The sequence below is a fragment of the Mustela nivalis genome (genome assembly GCF_964662115.1).
Source record: "Mustela nivalis genome assembly, chromosome: 5".
In the NCBI taxonomy this organism is placed as follows: domain Eukaryota; kingdom Metazoa; phylum Chordata; class Mammalia; order Carnivora; family Mustelidae; genus Mustela; species Mustela nivalis.
Window position 1 is genome coordinate 116,429,495 of NC_139024.1, and position 22,495 is coordinate 116,451,989.

General features: G+C 46.3%; 1 protein-coding gene across 6 annotated transcripts in view; it reads left to right on the forward strand.

The window, feature by feature from the left end:
• TCP11 (t-complex 11) overlaps positions 1-20,652 on the forward strand; it is a 138,956-nt gene extending 118,304 nt beyond the window's left edge. The window contains exons 1-10 of one of the 6 annotated variants that reach the window (XM_082732367.1): positions 13-326; positions 1,248-1,385; positions 4,166-4,262; positions 9,561-9,681; positions 16,527-16,747; positions 17,715-17,851; positions 18,123-18,340; positions 18,433-18,614; positions 19,351-19,514; positions 20,242-20,652. In XM_082732367.1, coding sequence (XP_082588493.1) covers positions 131-326; positions 1,248-1,385; positions 4,166-4,262; positions 9,561-9,681; positions 16,527-16,747; positions 17,715-17,851; positions 18,123-18,340; positions 18,433-18,614; positions 19,351-19,514; positions 20,242-20,474 — 1,707 coding nt within the window. In that variant the 5' untranslated portion in view covers positions 13-130 and the 3' untranslated portion in view covers positions 20,475-20,652. Of the gene's footprint in view, positions 1-12; positions 327-661; positions 930-1,247; positions 1,386-4,165; positions 4,263-9,560; positions 9,682-16,526; positions 16,748-17,714; positions 17,852-18,122; positions 18,341-18,432; positions 18,615-19,350; positions 19,515-20,241 lie in introns of those variants that run through there. The other 5 variants (XM_082732366.1, XM_082732368.1, XM_082732369.1 and 2 more) reach the window with 5 other exon arrangements.
• The last annotated feature ends 1,843 nt before the right edge of the window (positions 20,653-22,495 follow it).

Sequence of the window (22,495 nt, forward strand, 5' to 3'; positions counted from 1 at the left end):
GCAATACTTTCATCTTATGTTTTATTTTCCATTTTTTGAGCAAGCGTTTGTCGTAAGAGATCAAGTTAGTTAATAAAGAGGGATAGGAGTGTAAGCAGTGGATGCTTCCTTTTCATTTCCAGCCCCCGAAATGCAAGTTTTGAAGGGGAGAGTGGTCACTCCAGGTCCTCACATCGCTCCAAGGGCAACAGGGCAGACCCGAAACCAAGACAAGCCCGAGAGCCGGAACCAGGGGTTGGAGGTCCAGCCCAAGAAGACCCCAGGCCAGGAATTCAGTGGAAGAGCCTCCGCTGCTGCCCGGCCTGCACGCCTCCACAGACCCGCAGGTGGCCGGGGTCTCGGTTTCCACACTTGCAGAAATGGTAGCATGGCCCCGCTCTCCTCAGGTGCCTCGGAGGCACTAACAAGAAACCACCCGCCTCAGTGAGGTTCTCTTCCTTGGGCTACAAGAGCCGGCTGAAGAGAAATCACCTTGTTCTCTTCCTCCCTAAGTAGCTCCAGGTGATCTTTTTCGTGGGGGTGGATGCCAGGCGGAGACTGCCCCCAGCAGCCACGTAACCCGAGGCCGGAGGGGCTTCGCGCCCACGACGACCCAGCACCAGCCAGCCCGCCTGGGTCCCAGCCGCGCGGCAGGCGGCGGGGTGGGGGCGAGGGAGACTGCCAGGTGGCCACGTGACCCCACCCGTTGCCCCGGGAGATGGCCGGCGCTTTGTTCTCAAAGCCCCGACTCTCCCACCCGGCGTCCCCAGCAGGGCGAGCCGTGGTGCGCGCGGGGTCGACCCGGCCGGCTCCGCGCGGCTGCCAGGACCCTCCCGGCCGCCCGCTGCCCCCCGCCCCCGCCGCCCCGCCGCGGTTGGTACAGCCCGCGCCTGGAGGCTGCGCGGCTGTGACGGGGACCCCAGAGCAGGCGGCAAGTCGCCGGGGAGGAGGTGAGCGGCGCGGGGCTGAGGCGCCGAGGGCTCCCTCTGCTGCCGGAGAGGGCGCGAGGCGAGCGTCCTGAGCCAGGGGGCTGCCCCCAGCGTCGCCCGGGCCGGACCGCCTCCTCTTTGCGCGCCCAGAGCCTGACTCCAGGGACCCCTCAGCCCTCCAGGCTCCTTTGTCCCGCCTGTCCCCCGCCCTGACGCTGCCCACCCTGCGCTTTTTGGTCTGGCCGAGTCCGGCGCGCCGGGCCGGGCTCCGGACCCCCGGCGACAGTGGGAGACACCCTTTCCCCGACGCCAACGGCGCGTCATTTCTCCCCAACCCAGATTCCATCCGCAACATGCCGGACGTCGAGGAGAAAGTGCCCCTGAAGGACCCAGGCGACGCACAGTGCCGGTCCTGCAAGCCTGAGATCTCAGCACCGACCCGGGAAGACCCGAGAGGCCCCGAGGACCACCCCGCCCGTAGGTCCCGTAGCCGCTCGGGGGCGCCCATCCCGGCGCAGGGCGGAAGAGGAAGGGCCCGCCGCCCTCTCCGTTTGCCCTTCGCCTGGTCTCCCCCTGCCCCCCGCCCCAGTCCCTGCTCCCCCAAGCCCTAGGCCCCCTGTACACCCGAAGGTTGGTCCAGGAGGGAGAAAGGACCTGGGCCGGATTACTTGAATCTGACAAAAGAAAAAAAAATTTTTTTAATCTGACAAGATTTGAGGCCAAGCGCCTTCGCCGCCATAATTGTTGTAGTTTGAATATGTAGGTGGAAAATGGCGGACACTTGGGGTACTTACTCTCAAGAGAACCCAAGTGGCCCTCGGTGGGAATCACTCGGCGCTTCATGGACTTAAGAAGTACTGCTGGTCTGGGCTTCTGTTCTCGAGCTCCGTACTTTTATGTTCCTGTTGCGTCGCAGGTCTCTTCTGTGCTTCCGTAGGTCGAACTTCGCTGGGACTCATCCAGCATTTCTCTTCTAGTAATCTCTACAGAATTTAAAACAGGCACCAGTCTGAAGACCTGTCCACGTGCAAGAGTTTAACTCGAGTTAAACTCGAAGATTCAAGTGTGAAAAATTAGTTCAAGGCCCGGCTACTCTGAGGTTGAATTGCACTTTTCTCTTGTGGCCACATGGGGTCGTTGCCGGCTAACAGATTGGCCCCAAAGTGGCAAATTGGTGCATAGAAATTTATTTAGATAGAATGAACCTGATGTGGGGGGGGGGGCAATTTTTTTGTATATACGGTGTAAACAATCTAATTCTTCGGGAGACTATTTAGATGAATCCGTAGGTAAAACAACCCTAAAGTGAGTAACCAAATTGCCTCTTAAAAAAAAAAAAAAAAGAATTTGACATGTAGATTAGTTGTCTTGGTTCAGTTACTGTATCATGTTGAAAATTTCTTTGTCCTTGGGATTTGGATTTTAAAAATCTACTTTAGTTGCCTTTTCCCTCGAATTTCTCTTTGGGCCCTCCCCTTTCCTGATTTTTACAGTTGTTGGGAGTTACCTAGTACCATGGTACTTGTGAGCACCAGAACAGTCTTGTCAAAGTAGGATCTGAACTTCGACTTCTTGTATTTGGAAAGTGTTTCTGTGGGTAATCCTTCCCTCTGTCCTTCAGTAAGCTGCTATAACTCAGTATCCCTTGGAAGATTTTATTTCTCATTTCGCATTAGTGAATTAATGGATTGTCTGTTTACATGTTTGACTGTGTTTTGCCATTTTGGCTGAAACCAAGGGCTTCCGAGAGGCTGCAAAAATAAAGGGAGTATCAGCTGTCCACTTAAGGTTCAATTCATCTTTATGTTTGCCAAAGCAAGGGCTCAGTGGCTTTTGGTAAATTTGCAATCACCTTTTACCTATAGATTTTTATTTTATTTTATTTTTTAATTTCAAAATAGTTCAACTTTGTTGAAAAGTAAAAAAAAAAAAAAGGTGAATGCCCACATTGTTAACATTCTACCACATTGCTCTCTATAAATATGTATTTTTGTCCTTTCATACTGAAAGTTAGGGTCATGACTTGATCTAAAAACTTCATCGTGTATCTCCAAAGTAAAGGCATTCTGTATAGCCTCTTTTCTACAATAACTATTTTTCCTTTTTACATTTTGAAATCTTACTTATGGACAACTTAAACATTTATAAAAGTAGAGAGACTAGTACAATGAGCCACATTTACTCATTACCCAGCTTCAACAGTGACCAACTCATGGCCAATCTTCATTCATTTATATCCCCTCCATATCTCAGAACCAGATATTTTTCTTGCTGAATTATGAAGGGCTATTGAAAGAGAATGAGAAAGTATGATGTACTATGTGCAACTTCGTTCCACATACCAAGTGATCATTAAAACTATTGTGCTGTTTCATGAGAATGAGCTCAGTTGGATCTGTAGTAAGAACTTAGAGCATTGGGTCCCAAATGTTAGTGCTGGTTTATGACAAAATTCTTCACAATATTTAGTGAAAGAAAATAAAGATGTAATGAATTTTTCCTAAAGCTAAATCGATTCAATGTAAAGGACTCCTCTTTATTCTGATAACTTTCCCTTTCTGTTTTGTGTGTGGTGGGGGGGGGGGGTTGGTTTTAGTTTTTTTGAAAGTTAAGCTTTTCTTTTTTGAAATGATGGTTTGGTGTGGTAGAGTGGATTTTTTAATTTGCTTATCTGCAGTTCACCCTTGGCAAAACAGAACGTGGGCAGGTTCTCATCAGTTGCTCAGAATCTTTGGAAATGTCAGTAACCTATAAAATCCTAACACCTGGGAACTCCTGCTTTTTGAGACCAGGTGACACTGGTGCCATTCAGTACCATCGATATGGAGAATTTAACTTTCATCAGAGTCAGGAAAAGGAGAGCAGAATTAGAATACCCTTAGATAAATGCTTATGTTTGCAAATCACAAATTATTGTTTCTTTGCTGCTTTAATTATTATTTTACTTTTCAAGAGAAAGGCTTGTATTTCATTTTTGTTATTTATAAAATAGCTTCTTTGTCCTCCCTCACCCCCATGCTGGACTACGCTAGGCACTGGACCCAGAGTTCAGAAAACCTAAACTACTAGAACGGTCAAATGAGTTGGTGTGAGATCAATTTGATGAATCTCAATTTGGGGCCTACTCAGAGTGAGTCTATGAATAACATAGAAATTCAGAATGACTCGTGTCTGCCATAAGTTTTTTTTTTTTTTTAATGGAAATATAGTTGTTAACATTAGTTTCAGGTGTACACCTGAGGTTCTTTCTGTCACAGGTCTGATAGGTACAGTTGATGATGTTTCTAAGCTGAGCAACAAGATTGGAATGAATCATGATTTCCACGTGAAAGAAAAGGTTTCCTCTCCAAGCAGGTACCAGCTCTTCTGATTTTTCCATTTTATTCATTCTGGCATAGCTATTTAGCACTAATGGCTTCTGACCGGACTTGAAGCATCTTTATTTAATAATCCAATTGAGTCAGTAAAACTGGGGGGGGGGGGGGATACAGTTTTTGAATATAAACCTTAAGAGAGCTCAACAACTTAAATAGAAGAGTAATAATTATTAGTATTAGAACGTCAAGAAGCAAATGTTATTTAACTAGTAAATAAGCCAAAGTAATTATTATTGCAATGTTCACTTTGTGATCCGCTCCGCTCCCCCCGCCCCCGCCACCGTTAATAATAAAATATCAGTAGGGTGGATTTCACATCTTCTCTGATAAATGTGGAAGAAGTAGCCTGTGGTAGCTAGCTCTTGTTGCTATCCAGTTATCCTGGAACTTAGTAGCTGAAACAATGTTCATTATCTCACAGTTTCTCAGAGTCAGAGGTACGGGCACAGTTTGTGTGTCTCTGGCCCTAGTTGTAGCCAGTGTATTGAGTGCTAATCAGAGCCTGCCTCAGCTCTGAGCCACATAGCAGCTGGCTTCCCTCTCTGTGTGAGTGAGAAAAGAAAGGTGTGAGAGATGGTGCCCAAGACAGAACCCGCAGTCCTTCTGTTACCTCATCTCAGAAATGACATCCTAGTACCTCAGCTGCATTCTGCTTGCTGGAAGGTAGACGCTAAACCATGCCCACACTCCTGGAGCTGAGATTACCCCAGTGTGAATATCAGGAATCCTAGATCTTTGGGCTCATCTGATCAGCTGCCTGCTTCATAGCTCCTTCCAATTACTCTTTTAAGTGACCACAGATGAAATAGGCACAGATAGAATATGAATTTTTTTTTAAGATTTTATTTATTTGAGAGAGAATGAGTGAGTGAGAGAGAGCACAAGCAGTGGGGAGAGGCAAGAGAGAGAGGGAGAAGCAGACTCCTTGCTGAGCAGGGAGCCCAATGTGGGGCTTTACCCCAGGACCCTGGAACCATGAATTGAGCCGAAGGCAGACCCTTAACCGACTGAGTCACCCAGGTGCCCCCATAAGTCAGTTTAACTTATGAATCAGGATCAGAACTCTGTTCGTAAATAATGCTCTCCCACCTCCATCAAGCTTCACTTTGATTCTTAGTTATATTGAAATTGTAACAAGGGAGCACCATTTGGGGAGTATGAATTGAATGGCTCTGCTGGTTTATTGGCAGTTAAATCGGTAAATTCAATGTCAGATTTCAAAAACTTCTAATTTCCCACCAATAGATCAATGAGACAGCTTGTGATCAGCCAGTTTCCTTAAATGCTTTTGTGATCCGGCAGCCTTAGGGAATCTGTTACTCAAGTGCCATTGTTTATGGCATGGAGTTCCTGTCCTTTTTGTGCTCTGATGTGCCCATGCTTGGTGCCACAGCTTCTGTGAGACCAGGTTTTCATGAAAACCCACATCTCCTAACACCTCCCTCACTGCTTAGATACCTTTGATGGCAACAGGAGAAGAGAAACAATTGAAACCGGAAGAGTGAAGGTCTGCTAAAGGGACGGTAACAGGGAGTTGGGGGAATGGGTAGAAGAGAGAAGAGAGGGAGAAACGAAGCAGGAAAAATAGTACCAGTCAGAGCTGGATTTTCATGTAAGGTCATGCAGAATTTTATCAGGAGAAAGGTTGAAAATAGAGTTTGACCTGACTCACTTTTGGCAGTTGCCTCTCCTTTGTGCATAGGATGCTGTTAATGATGATTGTATACTCTGAAGGGAAATCCCATGTTTGGGCATTCATTGATCAGGTGTATACTGAGTCCTTATGTGGCAGGCAGATGCTGAGTGCTGGGGATAGTTAGAGATGTAGCTGTAGATAAACAAGGCACTGTCATCGCTGTCAGAAGTTTTTGTAGGGGGAACAGTTGAATAATAGAAGAGACCCATCAGTTCACTCATAGTTGTTTGTAAAGAGTTTCATGAGAATGCTCAGTTGCTTAAGGAGGGTCAGAGAAGATCTGCCTGTGGAGGAAGATTTGAGTTGCTTATGAAACTTTGAGTCAAGTCTTAGAGGAGGAATAGATGTTGCCCAGATGGTCTAGGTGGAAAAGAATGTTCCCAGCAAGGAAACTATGACAGAGGCAAGGATATAGTATGTTTTTTATAGGTTCCTTGGTGTGGGCAGCTGTATAAAATGAGATAGAAGGAGATAAACTAGAAAAGGAGGCAGAGCAGGGTCCTGCAAGTGAATTATGTTGCTGGTGAGGGCCAGTCCCTCAAGGACTTTACAGGAGCAGAGCATCATGGTCAGAATGGAATTTCAGAAGTCCTTGATTTTAGAATGAATTTGTGGAGAACAAATAAGAAAGGGACAAGACTGAGGGCAAGGGGACCAGGGAATGGATTATAACAGTAGTCCAGGTAAGAGATGATGGGAGGTGGGGGATGGATTCCAGAGGCATTTAAGAAGCACCGTTTGTGGAACTTGGAGATGGTTTAGATAGATAGGATGAGGAGAAAGAGTTGAGAACAATTCTAGTACACCTTACACCATTGGACAGATTATAGTGGGTTACCTCTGATGACAGATTATAGTTGGTTACCTCTGATGACAGATTATAGTTGGTTACCTCTGATAACCTCTGATCGTTACCTCTGATGATTGAGGCTGGTGTGTTGGGAGAGGAACTTTGACTTTTGTTTTATTCATTTTCATATTGCTTGTTTGTTATTTGTTTTACATGGCACATACATTACTACTGTATTTTTTAAGGGGGAGATGTTTAATTCAAGAAAACCAGTAGCTACTTGGCAATGACTAGGTCTAACCTCAAACTTTTCGAATGGTTCTTTTTCTCTTATGAGTCTCACTGAAGGTTAGAGATATCATTTAAATAAACTTTGAGAGGAAACTTAATTCCTGTCATTTCCTTTCTTAAAATTAATACACATTTTTTAAAACTAGTTTTGTTTTACAGAAAAAATGATTGGAAAGTAGAGTTCCCACAGAGCCCATGCCCTGCAGGACACAGATTCCCCCATTGTTTATATCTTCCAATAGTGAGGTCATTTGTTAGAGTTGATGATCTAGTATTAATACATTATTATTAACTCCAGTCCATAGTGTACCATTGAGGTTCATTTTTTGTATATTCCATAGGTTCTGAAAAATGTACAATGTCATATATTCACCATTTTTGTAACCTACAGAGTGATATCACTGCCCTAAAAATCCCCTGTGCTCTGCTCGTTCACCCTTTTCTTCCTGCCACATGAATCCTTGGCAAACCACTGATCTTTTTACTGTCTCCATTGGTTTCCAGAATGTTCTATAGTTGGAATCATAAAATATGTAGCCTTTTCAGATTGGCTCCCTTCATTTAGCAATATGTGTTTAAGATTCTTTTATGTCTTTTGGGGTTTGATAGCTCATTTCTTTTTAAGGCCGAGTAATAGCCCATTGTCCAGATGTACCACAGTTTATTTGTCCCCTCACCCACAGAATGACATCTTGATTGCTTCCAAGTTTCAGCAATTATGAATAAAGCTGCTATAAACCTCCCTGTGCAAGTTTTTGTGTGGACACAAGTGTACAGCTCATTTGCTTAATGGATCATATGACAGGAGTATGTTTAGTTTTGTAAGAAGCTGGGGCAGCTATGACTTTGCATTCCCACCAACAATGCATGCGAGTTCTTAGAGTTGCTCCACAGCGTCTCCTGCATTTGGTGGTGACGAATTTTTGGATTGGGCCCCTCTCATAGATATTCATGGGTATGTCATTGTTATTTTAATTTGCAGTGCCCTAATGACAGGATGTTGAGCATCTTTTCATAGGCTTATTTGCCATCTGAATGATGACTTTTGTGATGTCTCTTCAGATTGTTCCCCATTTTAAAGTTGGGTTATTCTCTTTTTGTTGAGTTTTAAGAGTTTTTTGTATAGTTTGGTGGATACTAGTTTTTTTTTTTTTTTTTTTTAAGATTTTATTTATTAGAGCAAGTGCAAGCATAAGCAGGGGGAGTGGCAGCGGGAGAGGGAGAAGCAGACTCACTGCTGAGCAGAGAGCTTGACCTGGGGCCTTCCTCCCAGGACCTCAGGATCCTGACCTGAGCCACAGGTAGATGCTCAACTGACTGAGTCACCTAGGTGCCCCATGGATTCTAGTTCCTTATCAGATATTTGTTCTGCAAAGATTGTGCTTTGTCTTTTCATCTCTCAACAGTGTCTCTGTCACAGAGTACAAGTTTTTAATTTTAATGGAGTCCAGTTTACCAGTTTTTTTCTTTCATGGATCATCATGCTTTTGATGTTGTATCTAAAAGGTCATTGCCAAACTCAAGATCAGCTAGTTTTCTCCTACATTATCTTCTGTGTTATCTATTTCTTACATTTAGGTCTGTGATCTGTTTGTGGAAGGTATAAGGCCTGTGTCTAGATACACTTTTCTGAGTGCAGAGGTCCAGTTTCTCCAGCCCCACATGCTGAAGAGACTCTCCTTTCTAAAATGAATTGCCTTTGATTCTGTTTTTCTTTTTTTCCTTAAGACTTTATCAATTTGAGAGAGAGTAAGAAAGAACATGAGAGGGGAGAAGGTCAGAGGGAGAAGCAGACTCCCCATGGAGTTGGGAGCCTGATGTGGGACTTGATCCCAGGACTCCAGGATCATGACCTGAGCTGAAGGCAGTCGCTTAACCAACTGAGCCACCTAGGCTTTGATTCTGCCTTTGATTCTGTTTTTCTTTTTTAAGGAGAAGAAATGTCTGATCTTTCTGGTTACCATGACTGGCTACCTGGTAGGGCCCCTGATATTGGGAAGATAGGAGGAACAGGTTTGGAAGGGAAGATACTGAATTGAGTTTTAGACCTGCTGATTTGGAAATCCCTATGGATATTTGAGTATTATCAAAGAAGGAAAATCCTTGTCTAGATTTTAGGACTATAAGAAAATAAAAGATCCTTCTGTTCATGGCTATGTGTATGCATAAATGGCAAGTAAGTCACATATTACCTAGGCTAGATGCAAATTGGTGCTAAAGCTGGCCTGATCTCCTTGGAGGGTTCTTCCTCCTACAGAGGGAGGGCTACTTGAAATCATGAGGAGACCTTCTAAGAGATTTTGGTCATGCCCTTGGCATCCAAGTCTGAGCCCAGCTTGTTCAACTTTGCTGCAGTCCAAACATAGTTCCTGGTCTTTTCCTGTCAGTATGATGGTCTTTTGTCATATCAAATGCTGTTTTTTTGGGCCTTAGGGGATAATGACCTTCTAACAGTTTTTGGGTAAAAAAAGTAATTTGTTCATTTAATCCTCTTACAGTTTGGAAGGCAAGGTCAAGGAGACAATGCACAATGCCTTTTGGGACCATCTCAAAGAGCAGTTGTCAGCTACTCCCCCAGACTTCAGTTGTGCTCTTGAACTTCTGAAAGAAATTAAAGAGGTGAGTGACCTATCTTCCACCCATAGATGTAAGTTTCCTAGACATCCCCAAAGTCATTGGAATGTCAGTGGCTAACAGATCCTAACTGAACATGGCCCACAAATCAGTGAAAGTCTAATCCATAGACAGAAATCACACAGTAGTTTCAACAAGGAAGTTTTAATATAAAAATTAAAACGTGGAATTGAAGGAACAAGAGCTTCGAGCTAATAAGTAGCGAAGAAAACTCTAAAGTAGACAAAAATATCAGCTAGAAGGAGAATATGCCATACCCCTAGGACCCACAGAGAAGACGCAAGGACTCGGAGAGGGCGTGGCTGTGCCGGGGAGGTCGTTGTCCTGTGTGTGCTGCTGATGCACATGCAAGGGCCAGGGACTGCAGCTGATAACCATGCAGGAGCAGCCCGACATCAGACCCAGAGCCCTTTGCTCTGCCAGAGTCAGCTCTGGCCAGGCTGCACAAGCATACTGCTTCATGCCAAGTTAGTATTTCAGAACCAGGAAGAGAAGCTCTTGCCTCTTGTGATATCTTTGTAGTATGCGGTGGGTACCCCCGAAAGTGACCCCCCCCCCCCAGTGATCCACACCCTTGTATAATCCTCTCTCCTTGAGCATGGATGAGGTCTGTAACTTGCCTCTAAGCAGTATGCCAGGGTGCTGGGATGTTGCACCTAGAAATACATTTCACTGCAGACTAGAGAAACCCTCTTGCCAGCCTTCAAGAAGCAGACAGCTATGCAGTGATCGGCCCCTGCAGAGGGTCCTAGGGCAGGGAAATGTAGCTGGCCCCTCGGATCTGAGGGCAGCATCCATCCGTCAAGTCTACAGCTGTAAGGAAATGAATTCTGCCAGCGATCTGAATCAGCTTGGTAGCCAAGTCCTCCCCAGTTAAGCTTCCAAATGAGAATGCAGCCCAGCCAACACCTTGAGTGCAGCCTTGTGAGAGTCTGAGCAGAGGGCCCAGTGAAACTGCAGCTGGGCTCCTGCCCCACAGATATTGTGAGCTAAGAAATGTATGTGCTATTGGAAGGCTCTACGTTTATGGTAATTTGGTATGTAGCCCGGAAAACGAATCGTGCCCTCTACAGATGAAGCTTAACCATTGTGCCACCTGCTGAAGGAAGAATATCTAAAGGACTCCACTCCATGTTCTCAGAGCAGAGAAGAGAATGATGGATTTGGTCTACGGCCATACCACCCTGAATGCGCCCGATCTCGTCTGATCTCGGAAGCTAAGCAGGGTCAGGCCTGGTTAGTACTTGGATGGGAGAATGATGGATTTGGAATTGAGAGACAATAAATTGGTAACTGTAACATTCCTCTACTTGGGCTGCTTAGCTTCCAGATGCACCCATCTACACACATTTCAGTTTTTGAAAAGATCTCTATTTCTACCTGCTCAGATAGAGTTGTCTTACAGGTTCGTGTTCTTTCAATAAAACAAGGAGACTCACAGCTCCAGCAGCTACTGTGCTGGTTGCTATCAAGTTCAGCCACAGTGCCACTGAATATTCTGTTACTTAAAGCCTAATTGTAAAGTTAACTGCCAGCAACCAATCTGTAAAATGATAGTAGGAAGAGGAGGAGAGAAGATGAAATAGGTCAGCATTGACAAATAAACCTGTGCCTGTGCCAGGCAAAGAGAAAACATAGAGTCTTTGCTTCTGTACTTGGTCACATGGCTATGGTGGACCTGCATGGCTTCCTTCTATGGTTCATTCCTTATTTCCCTTGTCCTCAGCCCAAGTAGCCTCAGCTGATGGGTTTCTTTACATGCCAAAGTGACCCAAATCTTCACTGCCAAAGAATCTGAGTCCTTCAGGATTTGCTGCTGCTGTTTGCTTGCTGTGGTTTTCCAGTAACCTTTATCACTGGGTATGCAAGTACCAAGGGGTAACCTCAGGATCATTTACTCTAGCCACTAGAATAACTCCTTTTTCATCATCTTGGTTCAGTGGTAAAAGGAGCCCTAAATGACCAAGTACTGTGTCCTCCTCTCATTCACGGGGCCCAATGCAAATGTACCTCCCAAATCAGCAGAGCCCAAAGTAGGAAGGATGGGCAATAATTATTCTGCAGGTAGGTAGGTTAGTAGGTGTAAAAGTAAAAAGAACCAGTCCTGCTTCCACCCCTTGATTCCCAGGACTATGTTTTCCAGCTTTGGGAAGCAGCACAATATAATGGTCTTTGATTCAAAGAATATATTGCATCTTAAAGGTGGAACATCTTCCCTTCAGCATAGTGTCCCTCAACTCATGTAATCAAGTCTTCAGTAGACTATTCCACTTTTCAGTTAAGGCCTGTCAATTTACGGGGTACACAAGCATGAACCCATTGCTGCACGTCCTTTGCTCTGAAATGCTCTGTGATCAGATGCAATGGTATGCGACATGCCAGGGCCGGGACGATGAGTAAGGCATTCTGCAAGGACAAATGTTGGGGCTGATTGGAAGCACTGCAGACAGAGAAGACAAATCCGTATCCAGAATACCTGTCTGTTCCAGTGACGGCAAGTCTGCCCCCTCCACAGTGGAAGCAGTTCAAAGAAATCACCTGCTGCCAGGTGGCTGGCTCATCCTCCCTGGGGAATGGCACCGTATTAGTAGCTTAGCTGTTAATATCTTTTAGGATTTTTAAAAATTGTAAACATATGTAACAAAATTTTTACCACATTAATTATTTTCTTTTTAAAGTAGGCTCCATGCCCAATGTAGGGCTTGAACTCACAACCCTGAGATCCAAACCAGCCAGGCACCCCACCATTTTAATTATTTCTAAGTGTTAAAACTCAGTGGCATTTAAGTACATTCACAACATTGTGTGACCATCACAATCCATTTCCAGAATGTTCTTACCTTCTTACCTTCCCAAGCCGAAATCGTACCCGTTAATGGTAACTCTTCATTCCCTTCCTTCCCTTCCTCCTCCAGTGTCCTCTGTTACACCTCTGTCTCTGTGTGTTTAGCTACCCTAGGCACCTCATATAAGGAGAATCATATATTTGCCCTTTTGTATGTGGCAAATTTCACCTTAGCATAATGTTTTCAGGCTCAATCTGTGTTGTAAACAGGGGTCAGAATTTCATTCCTTTTTCAGGGCCCAATAAAATCCCACTGTATGGATATATTGGGTGGGTATATTGCATTTTGTTTATCCACTTGTCTGTTGATGGGCATCTGTGCTGTTTTCACATTTTGGCTTCTGCGAGTAGTACTGCTGTGAACATTCATGTACAAAAATTTTGTTTGAACACCTGTTTTCTGCTCCTTGGGGCATATGCCCAGGGGTGGCACTGCTGAATTTGAGAAGCCACTGAGCTGTTTTCCATAGTGGCTGTACCACTGTACATTCCTGCCAGCAAGGTATGAGGTTCCAGCTTTTCCACATTTTCCCTGATGCTGCTTTTTGTTTGTCATTATAGCCACCTTAGTGGGCATGGAATGGAATCTTGCTCTGCAGCCCTGGTGGCTAGCAGTGCTGAGCCCCTTCCCCTGTGCTTATTGCCAATGTTCTGTGTTGTCTTTGGAGAAAGGTCGGCGGGAGTCCTTTGTCCATTTCCAAATGGGGTTGTTTGTCTTCTGTTATTAAGTTGTAAGAGTTCTTTATGTATTTTGGATAGTAGCCCCTTATTAGATGATTTGCAAATCTATTCTCCCATTCCGTGAGTAGTCCCTTCACCCTCTTGATAGTGTCCTGTACACAAAAGTTTCTCTCTTGATGAAGTCCAGTTGATCTAGCCTGTTCCTTTTGCCTTTGGTGTCCTGTCTTGCCAAATCCAGGATTATGAAGATTTAGCCCCTTGTTTTTTTCTATGAGTTTTAGAATTTTAGCTCTTCTGTTTAGGTCTTTGATCCATTTTGAGTTAATTTTTTTTAAAGATTTTATTCATATATTTGACAGAGTGCACAAGCAGGGTGAGAGGCAGGAGAAGGAGAGGGAGAAACAGGTTTCCCATAGAGTGGGGAAGCAGAGGGAGAGGGACCCTGGGATCATGACCTGAGCCAGAGGCTGACACTCAACTGACTGAGCTACCCAGGTGCCCCAAGTTAATTTTTTTTTTTAAAGATTTTCTTTATTTGAGAAAGAATGAGAGAGCACGAGTGGAGGGTGTAGGAGAGAGGGACAAGTAGACTCTGCTGAGCAGGGAGCCTGATGTGGGACTTGATCCCAGGAACCTGAGATCATGACCTGAGCTGAAGGCAGACACTTAACTAACTGAGCCATTTAGGTGCCCCAAGTTAAATTTTTTATAAGGCATAAAGTAAGGGTCCAACTTTACTTTTTTAAAGATTTTACTTATTTTAGAGAGTAGGGGAGAGACAAAGAGAGGGAGAAAGAGGGTTTTTTTGTTTGTTTTGTTTTAAGATTTTATTTAATGGGGAGAGAGAAAAAGCATGAGCATGGGGGAAGAGGGAGAAGCAGACTCCCTGCTGAGCAGGGAGTCCGATGTGGATCCCAGGGCCCTGAGATCATGACCTGAGCCGGAGGAACTTCCACTCTGTGAGAAGCCTGTTTCTCCCTCTCCTTTTACCTCATGCCGAGTGAGTCTTAAGCAGACTCTGCACTCAGTGCAGAGCCTAACACAGGCTCAGTCTCATGACCCTGAGATCATGAACTGACTCAGATGCTCAACTGACCCACCCAGGTGCCCGCCGACTTCATTCTTTTACTTGTGGATACCCAGTTTTCTTGGCACCATGTGTTGGAGAAATTGTCCTTTTTCCATTGAATGGTCTTGACGAATTCAAACGTTATTTGACCACATCTCCAGGTTTTATTTCTGGGCTCTCTATTCTAGTCTGCTCTGTAGGTCTGTCCTATCTCTGTATATGTTTGGTCTCTGGACCCTTTCATCTGGCCCCAGATGGCTGTGGGGCAAGCATCATCTCATGGTTAGGTGGGCCCAACAGTGCGTCCTCTGGTAAGGTGTTTACTTCTGCAGAAGTCCTGGAGCAAGCCAGAAACTAATTCTCTCTTTTTTTTTTTTTTTTGGTAGTTTTTTTTTTTTTTTTAAGGTTTTATTTATTTATTTGACAGAGAGAGATCACAAGTAGGCAGAGAGGCAGACAGAGAGAGGAGGAAGCAGGCTCCCTGCAGAGCAGAGAGCCCAATGCGGGACTCGATCCCAGGACCCCGAGATCATGACCTGAGCCGAAGGCAGCGGCTTAACCCACTGAGCCACCCAGGCGCCCCCAGAAACTAATTCTCAAAAGGCAAATAGTGGTTTGCGGAAGAGAACATAGATTTGCCCTAAATCCAAGAGGTCTTGCTATGGTGCTCTCTTCGGCGCCTTCCAGAGGCCCATGTCAGGGAGCCCTTACTTCCCATGTACATGCTGTCACTGAACCTGCTGGATCACACGGCCCAGAGAGCGTCGCAGCTTGTGTGTGGCCTGGATTGGCTGCAGGGCCTGGTCTTGCCGGGCTTCCCACTTGAGATAGGAAACCTCACGAGGGACTCTAAATGAGCGAGGCCGGCCCAAACTCAGATGCAGTGTGTGGTGCCTCAGCAATCCAGGAAGGCCTGTGAGTGGCGTGGGTCTCTCTCTGCGGCGGGTGGTTGGCGGCTCAGCGAGCCGTCTTCTCCACGGAGGCACTGGCTTGACAAGGTGCGGACCACCGAGGCCTTGCACCTTCACTGAGGTAACAGGCCATGGACACCCTGTGGGGATTGTCTGCCGGCCTGTAGTTGCACACTGTCCTAAGGCTTCTAAAGGACTCATCCAGCCCCTCGTGAGGTCCAGCGGGCCGGGGCCTTTAGTCAGACCTCCGCCGGGGGCGCGGATTTCCTGTCAGTCAGGGCCACTCAGGAGCAGGAGCCTACAGTCACTGGAGCCAAGCGACATGGTGCCAGCACTCCCCCAGCCAGGCGGGGAGGGCCTCTTCCCTGTAAGGCCTACGGATCCTCTCGCACCCCCTCTGCTAACAAAGCTTAATGTGTGCCTGGCCGCGGAGGAAACACAGCTGGAGGGCTTGGTTCCGTTCTCACAGGGCATAGGCCCTGAAGGGCAGAGTGAGCTCTGAGAGCCTCCAGCCCGGACCAGGTATAGTTTGCCATTTTAAATAGAGTGCAGAGAAGCTGAAGAGCCGGGATTCTTGCTGTCACAACACACTAGTCATCGAACACCCGCCCGCCCCCCCACATACATGTTCTGTATGTTATGGAGACACATGTTCTGTATGTTATGGAGACACAGAGATGAATAAGAGAGTTTGTCTCCACAGGGAACTTACATTTGGGGTTAATAGGCTATTTCCAGTACTTCTTAACTGTTCCTTGGCCTATTTCTTCCTTGCCCTCTGAAGTAAAATAATCTAAAAAAATGCCTGCATTCGGGCACCTGGGGGGCTCAGTTAAGTGTCTGACTCTTGGTTTCGGCTCAGGTTGTGATCTCAGGGTCATGATATTGAGCCCTACATTGGGCTCCACGCTCAGTGTGAAGGCTATTTGAGAGTCTTTCTCTCTTTCTGCCCCTCCCTCCATGACGCATGCGCTCTCTTGCGCTCTCAAATAAATTCCACTCTTTAAAATTTAAAGTATCTCATCACTGTGTGATGTATGTATTTTATGTTTGCTGTACTTTGCGTATCTTTTATCCACACTCCTTGATGTTACTTGTCTCCTTATCTCCTTCTGCCTAGAAAAGGATGCGCCGTGGCTGTTTTAATCCCCTAAAACCTCGAACTCTCATCGGCCTCTCAATACAGATAAATCATATTTTCTGGAAAATTTAGGGAACCATTTCTTGGCCCTAAAAGACAGCCTTGGGCCAAAGGGTTGTGCATTAGAGAAGGATTGGGGCTCCACACAGAAAGCAACTGCCTTTGATGTTCTCTCCTGGGCAGATCCTGTTGTCACTGCTGTTACCGCGCCAGAGCCGTCTGCGAGGAGAGATCGAAGAAGCACTGGACACAGAGCTCCTCAAGCGGAAAGCAGAACACGGGACCTTGAATGTCTCTCTTCTCTCTAAGTACATTCTCGACATGATGACTCTGCTGTGTGCACCCGTTCGGGACGAAGCAGTGCAGAATCTGGAGAACATCACCGACCCTGTTCGGTTACTGAGGTGGGAAACTTGACTGCTGTCCCTCAAAAACCCACGTCAGCCCCCGGGCCAGGACAAGTGGGGCCGGACACGTAATTGTAGCCCCATCTTTGTTGGCTCTTCCCTGTTGAAGACATGACCAATCCTGTCCTTGCTGACCTATTAGCTTTTTTCCTTTTCAACCAAAGATGACCTTAGTTTGGTTGGGCCTCCTATATAAATACCATTATATCATAAAACGTTAGAGTATGTGATCCTTCCAAGGAGTTCAAACATCCTTTTCCCCTATTTTCTCATTGCATTTTACACAGTGTGAGGGGACAGGGATAGCAGGTTATCCCTATTTAACAGCTGTAGAAACTAAGATGCAGGAAGTTAGAAAAGAAGAGAAGAAAAGAGTGGCCCAGAAATTGCTTCAGATATGGCATCACCTATAGTCCCAGTTCCCAGAAAGATTCGTTAGCATACTGGTGTGTTTCCTTTTACTGACTCTACCATTAAAAAAAAAAAAAAAAAATGATAGAATGAGCATGTGGAAAGAGAGCTAGCCTGGAGGCTTAGAGGTCCAGAGACTTCTCTGTTTCTCACTCTGCCATTCACTTATTCTAGGCCTAGAGTCTTAGTCACAGTGCCATTTTTTGTAAATTTAGGACATGGGACTATTTTTTTTTTTTAAGATTTTATTTCTTTGTTAGAGTGTGTGTATGTGCGTGTGCATGTGCATGAGTAGGGGGAGGGGCAGGCAGAGGGAGAAGCAGGCTTCCTGCTGAGCAGGAAGCCAGACTCAGGACTCTATCCCAGGACCCTGGAACCATGACCTGAATTGAAGATAGATGCTTCACCGACTGAGCCACCCAGGTGGCCTGGAGATGGGACTCATTGGAACGCTCCTCCTCACTCTGGAACACAGTGATTTAATGACACTTTCTGTAGGGTCCCCTCTCACTAGATTTCCTTTCATAGTATATTTTATTTTCTCTTATGTCAGAGGGATCTTCCAGGTTCTGGGCCTGATGAAAATGGACATGGTGAACTACACTATCCAGAGCCTTCAACCCCACCTGCAGGAACATTCCATCCAGCATGAACGGGCGACATTCCAGGAACTCCTCAATAAGCAGCCAAGTATGTACATAACTTGAGGGCCAGAGTAAGAAGATGGGATCTTGTTTGGATCTGACTTCTGTGATGTTAGAGAGTGCTCTATCTCTTGGGAACAGAAAGTTTCTTCCTCAGGTAGGGCGAGGGAGAAGGAAGAGTTATCTAAGACAGACCCCCTTTCCCCCAAGCAAAGCGTTTATTTATTGACCAGGAACAGATCTTAAAAAGAACCTTAGTCTTGAAGCTTTAGGGATGTGGGTGCTGAAGATGCTTCCCCGCTCTCTTCCTGTCCTAGGCCTCCTTGACCACACCACCAAGTGGCTGACCCAAGCGGCTGTAGACCTCACCATGCCACTTCCGATTTGCCTGGACATTTCTGACTCCACCACCATGGCCTGCTCCTCTCCAAACGAGACAGTCAGCAGCCCGGAGCCCCTCAGCCCCACCATGGTGCTGTCCCAGGGTTTCCTGAACCTCCTTCTCTGGGACCCTGAGAATGAAGAGTTCCCTGAGGTGGGCCCGAGGAGGGCATCACCTTGTTCTGTATCTGGGACCCCCGTCTGGACCCTCCCCTCCTGACAGCCTGTTCTTGCTCACTTCCCCAGACGCTGCTGATGGACAGGACCCGTCTTCGGGAGCTGGAGTCCCAGTTGCACCAGCTGACCCTTCTGGCTTCAGTCTTGCTGGTGGCCAGTAGTTTCTCTGGCAGTGTTCTCTTTGGCTCACCTCAGTTTGTGGATAAGCTGAAACGTATGACCAAAGACCTGATAGAGGAGTTTGACTCCAGGTGAGCTGTGTAGAGCTTTTCTAGAGGGATGGTCACGAGTGCTTTGAAGACGGAGCTTGGTAACGAATGATGGCTTACATCCCACCACGGGCCACAAAGACTGGAACCATCCACAGGGATTGTTGATGTCTTTCTATAATGGTCTTGAGACTTGTGACAAAGTTCAACCTCTCCTCCAGAAAGGGTAATCTGGAGGGTAGTTTACTACAAAATGAGTCATGACCTTGTTTGCTACAAAGCAATTGTTCTCTCCTTGAGGGGATGCCAGTGGGCTGGTCTGAGGTATATCTGGGAGTTGATCGATCAGTCAGTGATGTTAATCGAGCATCTGTATGCAGGGTGTCACACCAGAGGAAAAAAGGAATCAGAAGGCTAGTTTGTTATTGTATTTGGTGACAGGACAAATGACTGTGGAAAATGTCCAACAAAGTCTTAAAAATGCATATACATTATATAAATAAACTCCATGGGGCTGAAGAATTGACACCAAACTTATCCAGGGTGGATTTTATGGTTTATCTTATTTTCTAAGAAGTAGAACATGGTGTCTTATCTAGAGAATAGTCGGGACGTGGATAGCAGTGAGAACGCTGAGCCTGCCCACTGGGTTCTGCTGCTACCAGGGACTGGGGGGAGGGTAGGAGGGGGGCTGCGAGTCTCCCTCAAGTGGGCTCAGCTTCTGGTGTGGAGCTTCCAAGGCCATCCTCTGGGTGCCATGGTCGTCTTCATGGTCTAGGCCTGAAGAGGCTATGCAGACTGTGAGTGAACAGGTGTCTCAGGAAATCCATCAAAGCCTCAAGAACATGGGGCTTGCTGCTCTGAGCAGTGACAACACAGCTTCGCTGATTGGACAGCTCCAGAACATTGCCAAGAAGGAGGACTGTGTCCGCAGCGTTATTGGTGAGCATGCGTGTTGGGGTGGTGGGAATGTTTTGGGGGAGAGGTACATCCCATCCCTGGGAGTCAGTCACTGAACCATTTAACAATGAAAAGCAGGGTCACTGGGCAAGTTGCTGTTCAGGCTTTAGTTTTTTTCAAAATACTGGGTTGAAAATATATTCCTTTCAGTTTAGAGAGAGATTCTGGTTCTAAGGAAGGTTTGTACCCAGGAATTTAAGAATTCTGGTTAAGAGATCCTGTCCACCTAACCTAATTAAGTCATCTGTGGCCTTCTGGGTCATTTTCTGACTGTAGTCCAAGTCATGACATTTACCCCCAACCTCCCAGCAATAAGAAGCTGGTGCTGAATTGGCTGGAGGACATGTTCCCACAGCAAGGACTCATCCCTGTTGGAATGGAGGGCATGAACTTGACCTTGCTCTTAACCTCAGCCATTTAAAGAATAGGTCTAAGAGCCTCATGGTAGTTTCTCACCAGGATCTATCTACTTTGAAGGCTTAAGTCATCTTTTGAGTAGTCAGAAATTTACTAGCTCACTCGTTTGTGATCTTTGCCTTGTCCTTGGGAGCGAAATCAAAGCCTCCTTCCTGAACAGAGTGAATGTTCTTATCTCCAGGTGAGTGGGTGGGCTAGTAAATAAATATCTCGGTTAGCTTAGAACTGGAGTAAGTAGAGCAGAGGGGCTAGGTTGCTCCCTGAAAGTTGTTTGCTTCTTCCCTGCTCACAGATCAGCGGATCCATTTGTTTCTCAAATGCTGCTTGGTCCTTGGTGTGCAGCGGTCCCTGTTAGACCTCCCCGGAGGCCTTACTGTCATTGAAGCAGAACTGGCAGAACTAGGCCAAAAGTTTGTCAGCCTAACGCATCACAATCAGAAGGTGTTTGGCCCCTACTACACGGAGATCCTAAAAACCCTCATCCCTCCAGCCCAGGCCCTGGAAAATGAGGTGGAGTCTCTGTGACTGCACAGACTCCAAGCCCCAGCCCCTCGGACCCAGGCGAGAGCTGGGCATGCTCCTGGGGTGACCTCACCAGCGACCGTCAGAGCAGGAAGTCCTCCTCCCCTCCCGAAGGCAGTCCACCAGGGCTGAAGTGAGCAGCATGTCAGCAGCAACTGGCTCAAACTCATTCACCAATAAACTTATGGACTGCAAGCTGTCCTCTGCTCTTCCTGTGCCGCGGCTATGTCTGGGCCCCGTGCTCTGGGACCCCAACTAGCAGAGAAGCCAGAAGACCCCCAGTGTGCTCCTATGGGCTAGGAGCTCCCTTTAGCACACAGAGCTGAGAAGCCAAGACACTCAGGTGCTAGCGTTATTTCTCTAAGGGTAAAGCATTTCTCTGAGGCTCTGAGAAGCCCGTAAAATTATCCAAAGTATGAGTAGAAGGGCTTCTCTGGAAGTCACAAATTTGTTTTGTCAGTTCAGCGCAGGCATGGGCATGGTTGAAAAAGTTATTAGAAACTTCATATCCAGGGTCAAATTCTCCTGAAGGTTTCAAATGATGCAGCAAGCAGTCAAAAAATAGAGTAGCTACTGCTTCTGTGGCCAGGTCTGAAAGGGCGGGGCTGGGCAAACAGGCGGCAGGGAAGTGGGTGTTGGCTGCGAGCAAGTGTTCTGCAGAGCGCAGTCTGGGGGCTCAGGGGATTTCTCTCTCTCCAGTCGCCGGCGGGGAGGCTTGGTCTGTTTGGTCAGTGACTGACTCTCATCAAGTCTCTTGCTCATCCTGGTCTCCAGCTGCGTGAGCTCCCTGGCCCCTCATCTCTGAGCTTAGATACCCTGCTCCGACAGAAGTGACGTGGGCATTTAGAAGTGGTACTGCTTCCATCCAGGACTCCGTTGGCAGTTGGGCGTTGTGAGCTCGTGTTGGCATCACAAATGAGAGAGGTTCTGGGAAGGGCCTGGGCATGCCTCCTGGCATCATAGAGATCCCACCCATCCTCCTCAGGCTGACTGCCACACACCAGCTCAACCTAGTAAAGCCAAATGAGGATAATGTTCCTTATCTGGCCCTTTATAAATAATGGACAAAAGAAAATGAACCTTCACTTATGTGCTCTCAAGGTAATGGGAAGAGAAACAATGTTCTCAGCATTTGGGGAATGGAGGAATCTGGGAAGAATGACAGAAGGGGTATTTGAGTTCCATCACACTCGGGTTTGTTCCTAACTGACTTCCTTTCCAGAGAGATGGGTGACACAGCTGGGTTAGCAGTGTGACCATGACCAGAAACCCTGGAGGGCCTGGATAGACATTCTCAGGATGGGGAAGTCCAGAAAAAGGGCATGTTTGAGAAGTAGTGAAGCTTGCCTAGATGGTTTCTCTGATTTGCAATGATTAATTTGAATTTCTTCAAAGTCCACATTTTGGAAGCTGCTTTATCTTCGAGACAGAGGTGTGCTAAAGGGACCTCTGTGAAAAGGACAGCCTGGGTCATGGGTGCAGACACTGAGCTTACAGTAAAATCTTGCTTTATACTTCATAATTAAAATCTGGAATGATCTATTTCTTAGAAATTTCAAGTTGATTTTCTTGTGCTTCCACACTGAGGAGACAGGGATCCTGACCTCCATTTCATCCTGTCCATGGCTTGAGGGTATATATTTAACACTAAGGGAAAATACACATAATATAAAATTTGCCATCAGTGACACTTAGTATATTTACAATATCGGTCAACTATCACCACTGTCTACTTCTAGAACCTTTTCATCACTTCAAAGGAAATCACATACCTGTTAACTTTTTATTCTTCCCTCCCCAAGCCTCTGGCAGACACTACTTTGCTCTTTGTTTCAACAAATTTTATTTCTCTCTTTTTTTAAAGATTTGTTTATTTGAGAGAAAGAGAAATAAGAGTGTGTGTGCACATGAGTAGGGGCGGGGCAGGGGGAGAGAGAGAATCCTGAGCAGGCTTCCTGCTGAGTGCAGAGCTCAACATAGGGCTCAATCCCACAACCCGAGATGATGACCTGACCTAAAACCAA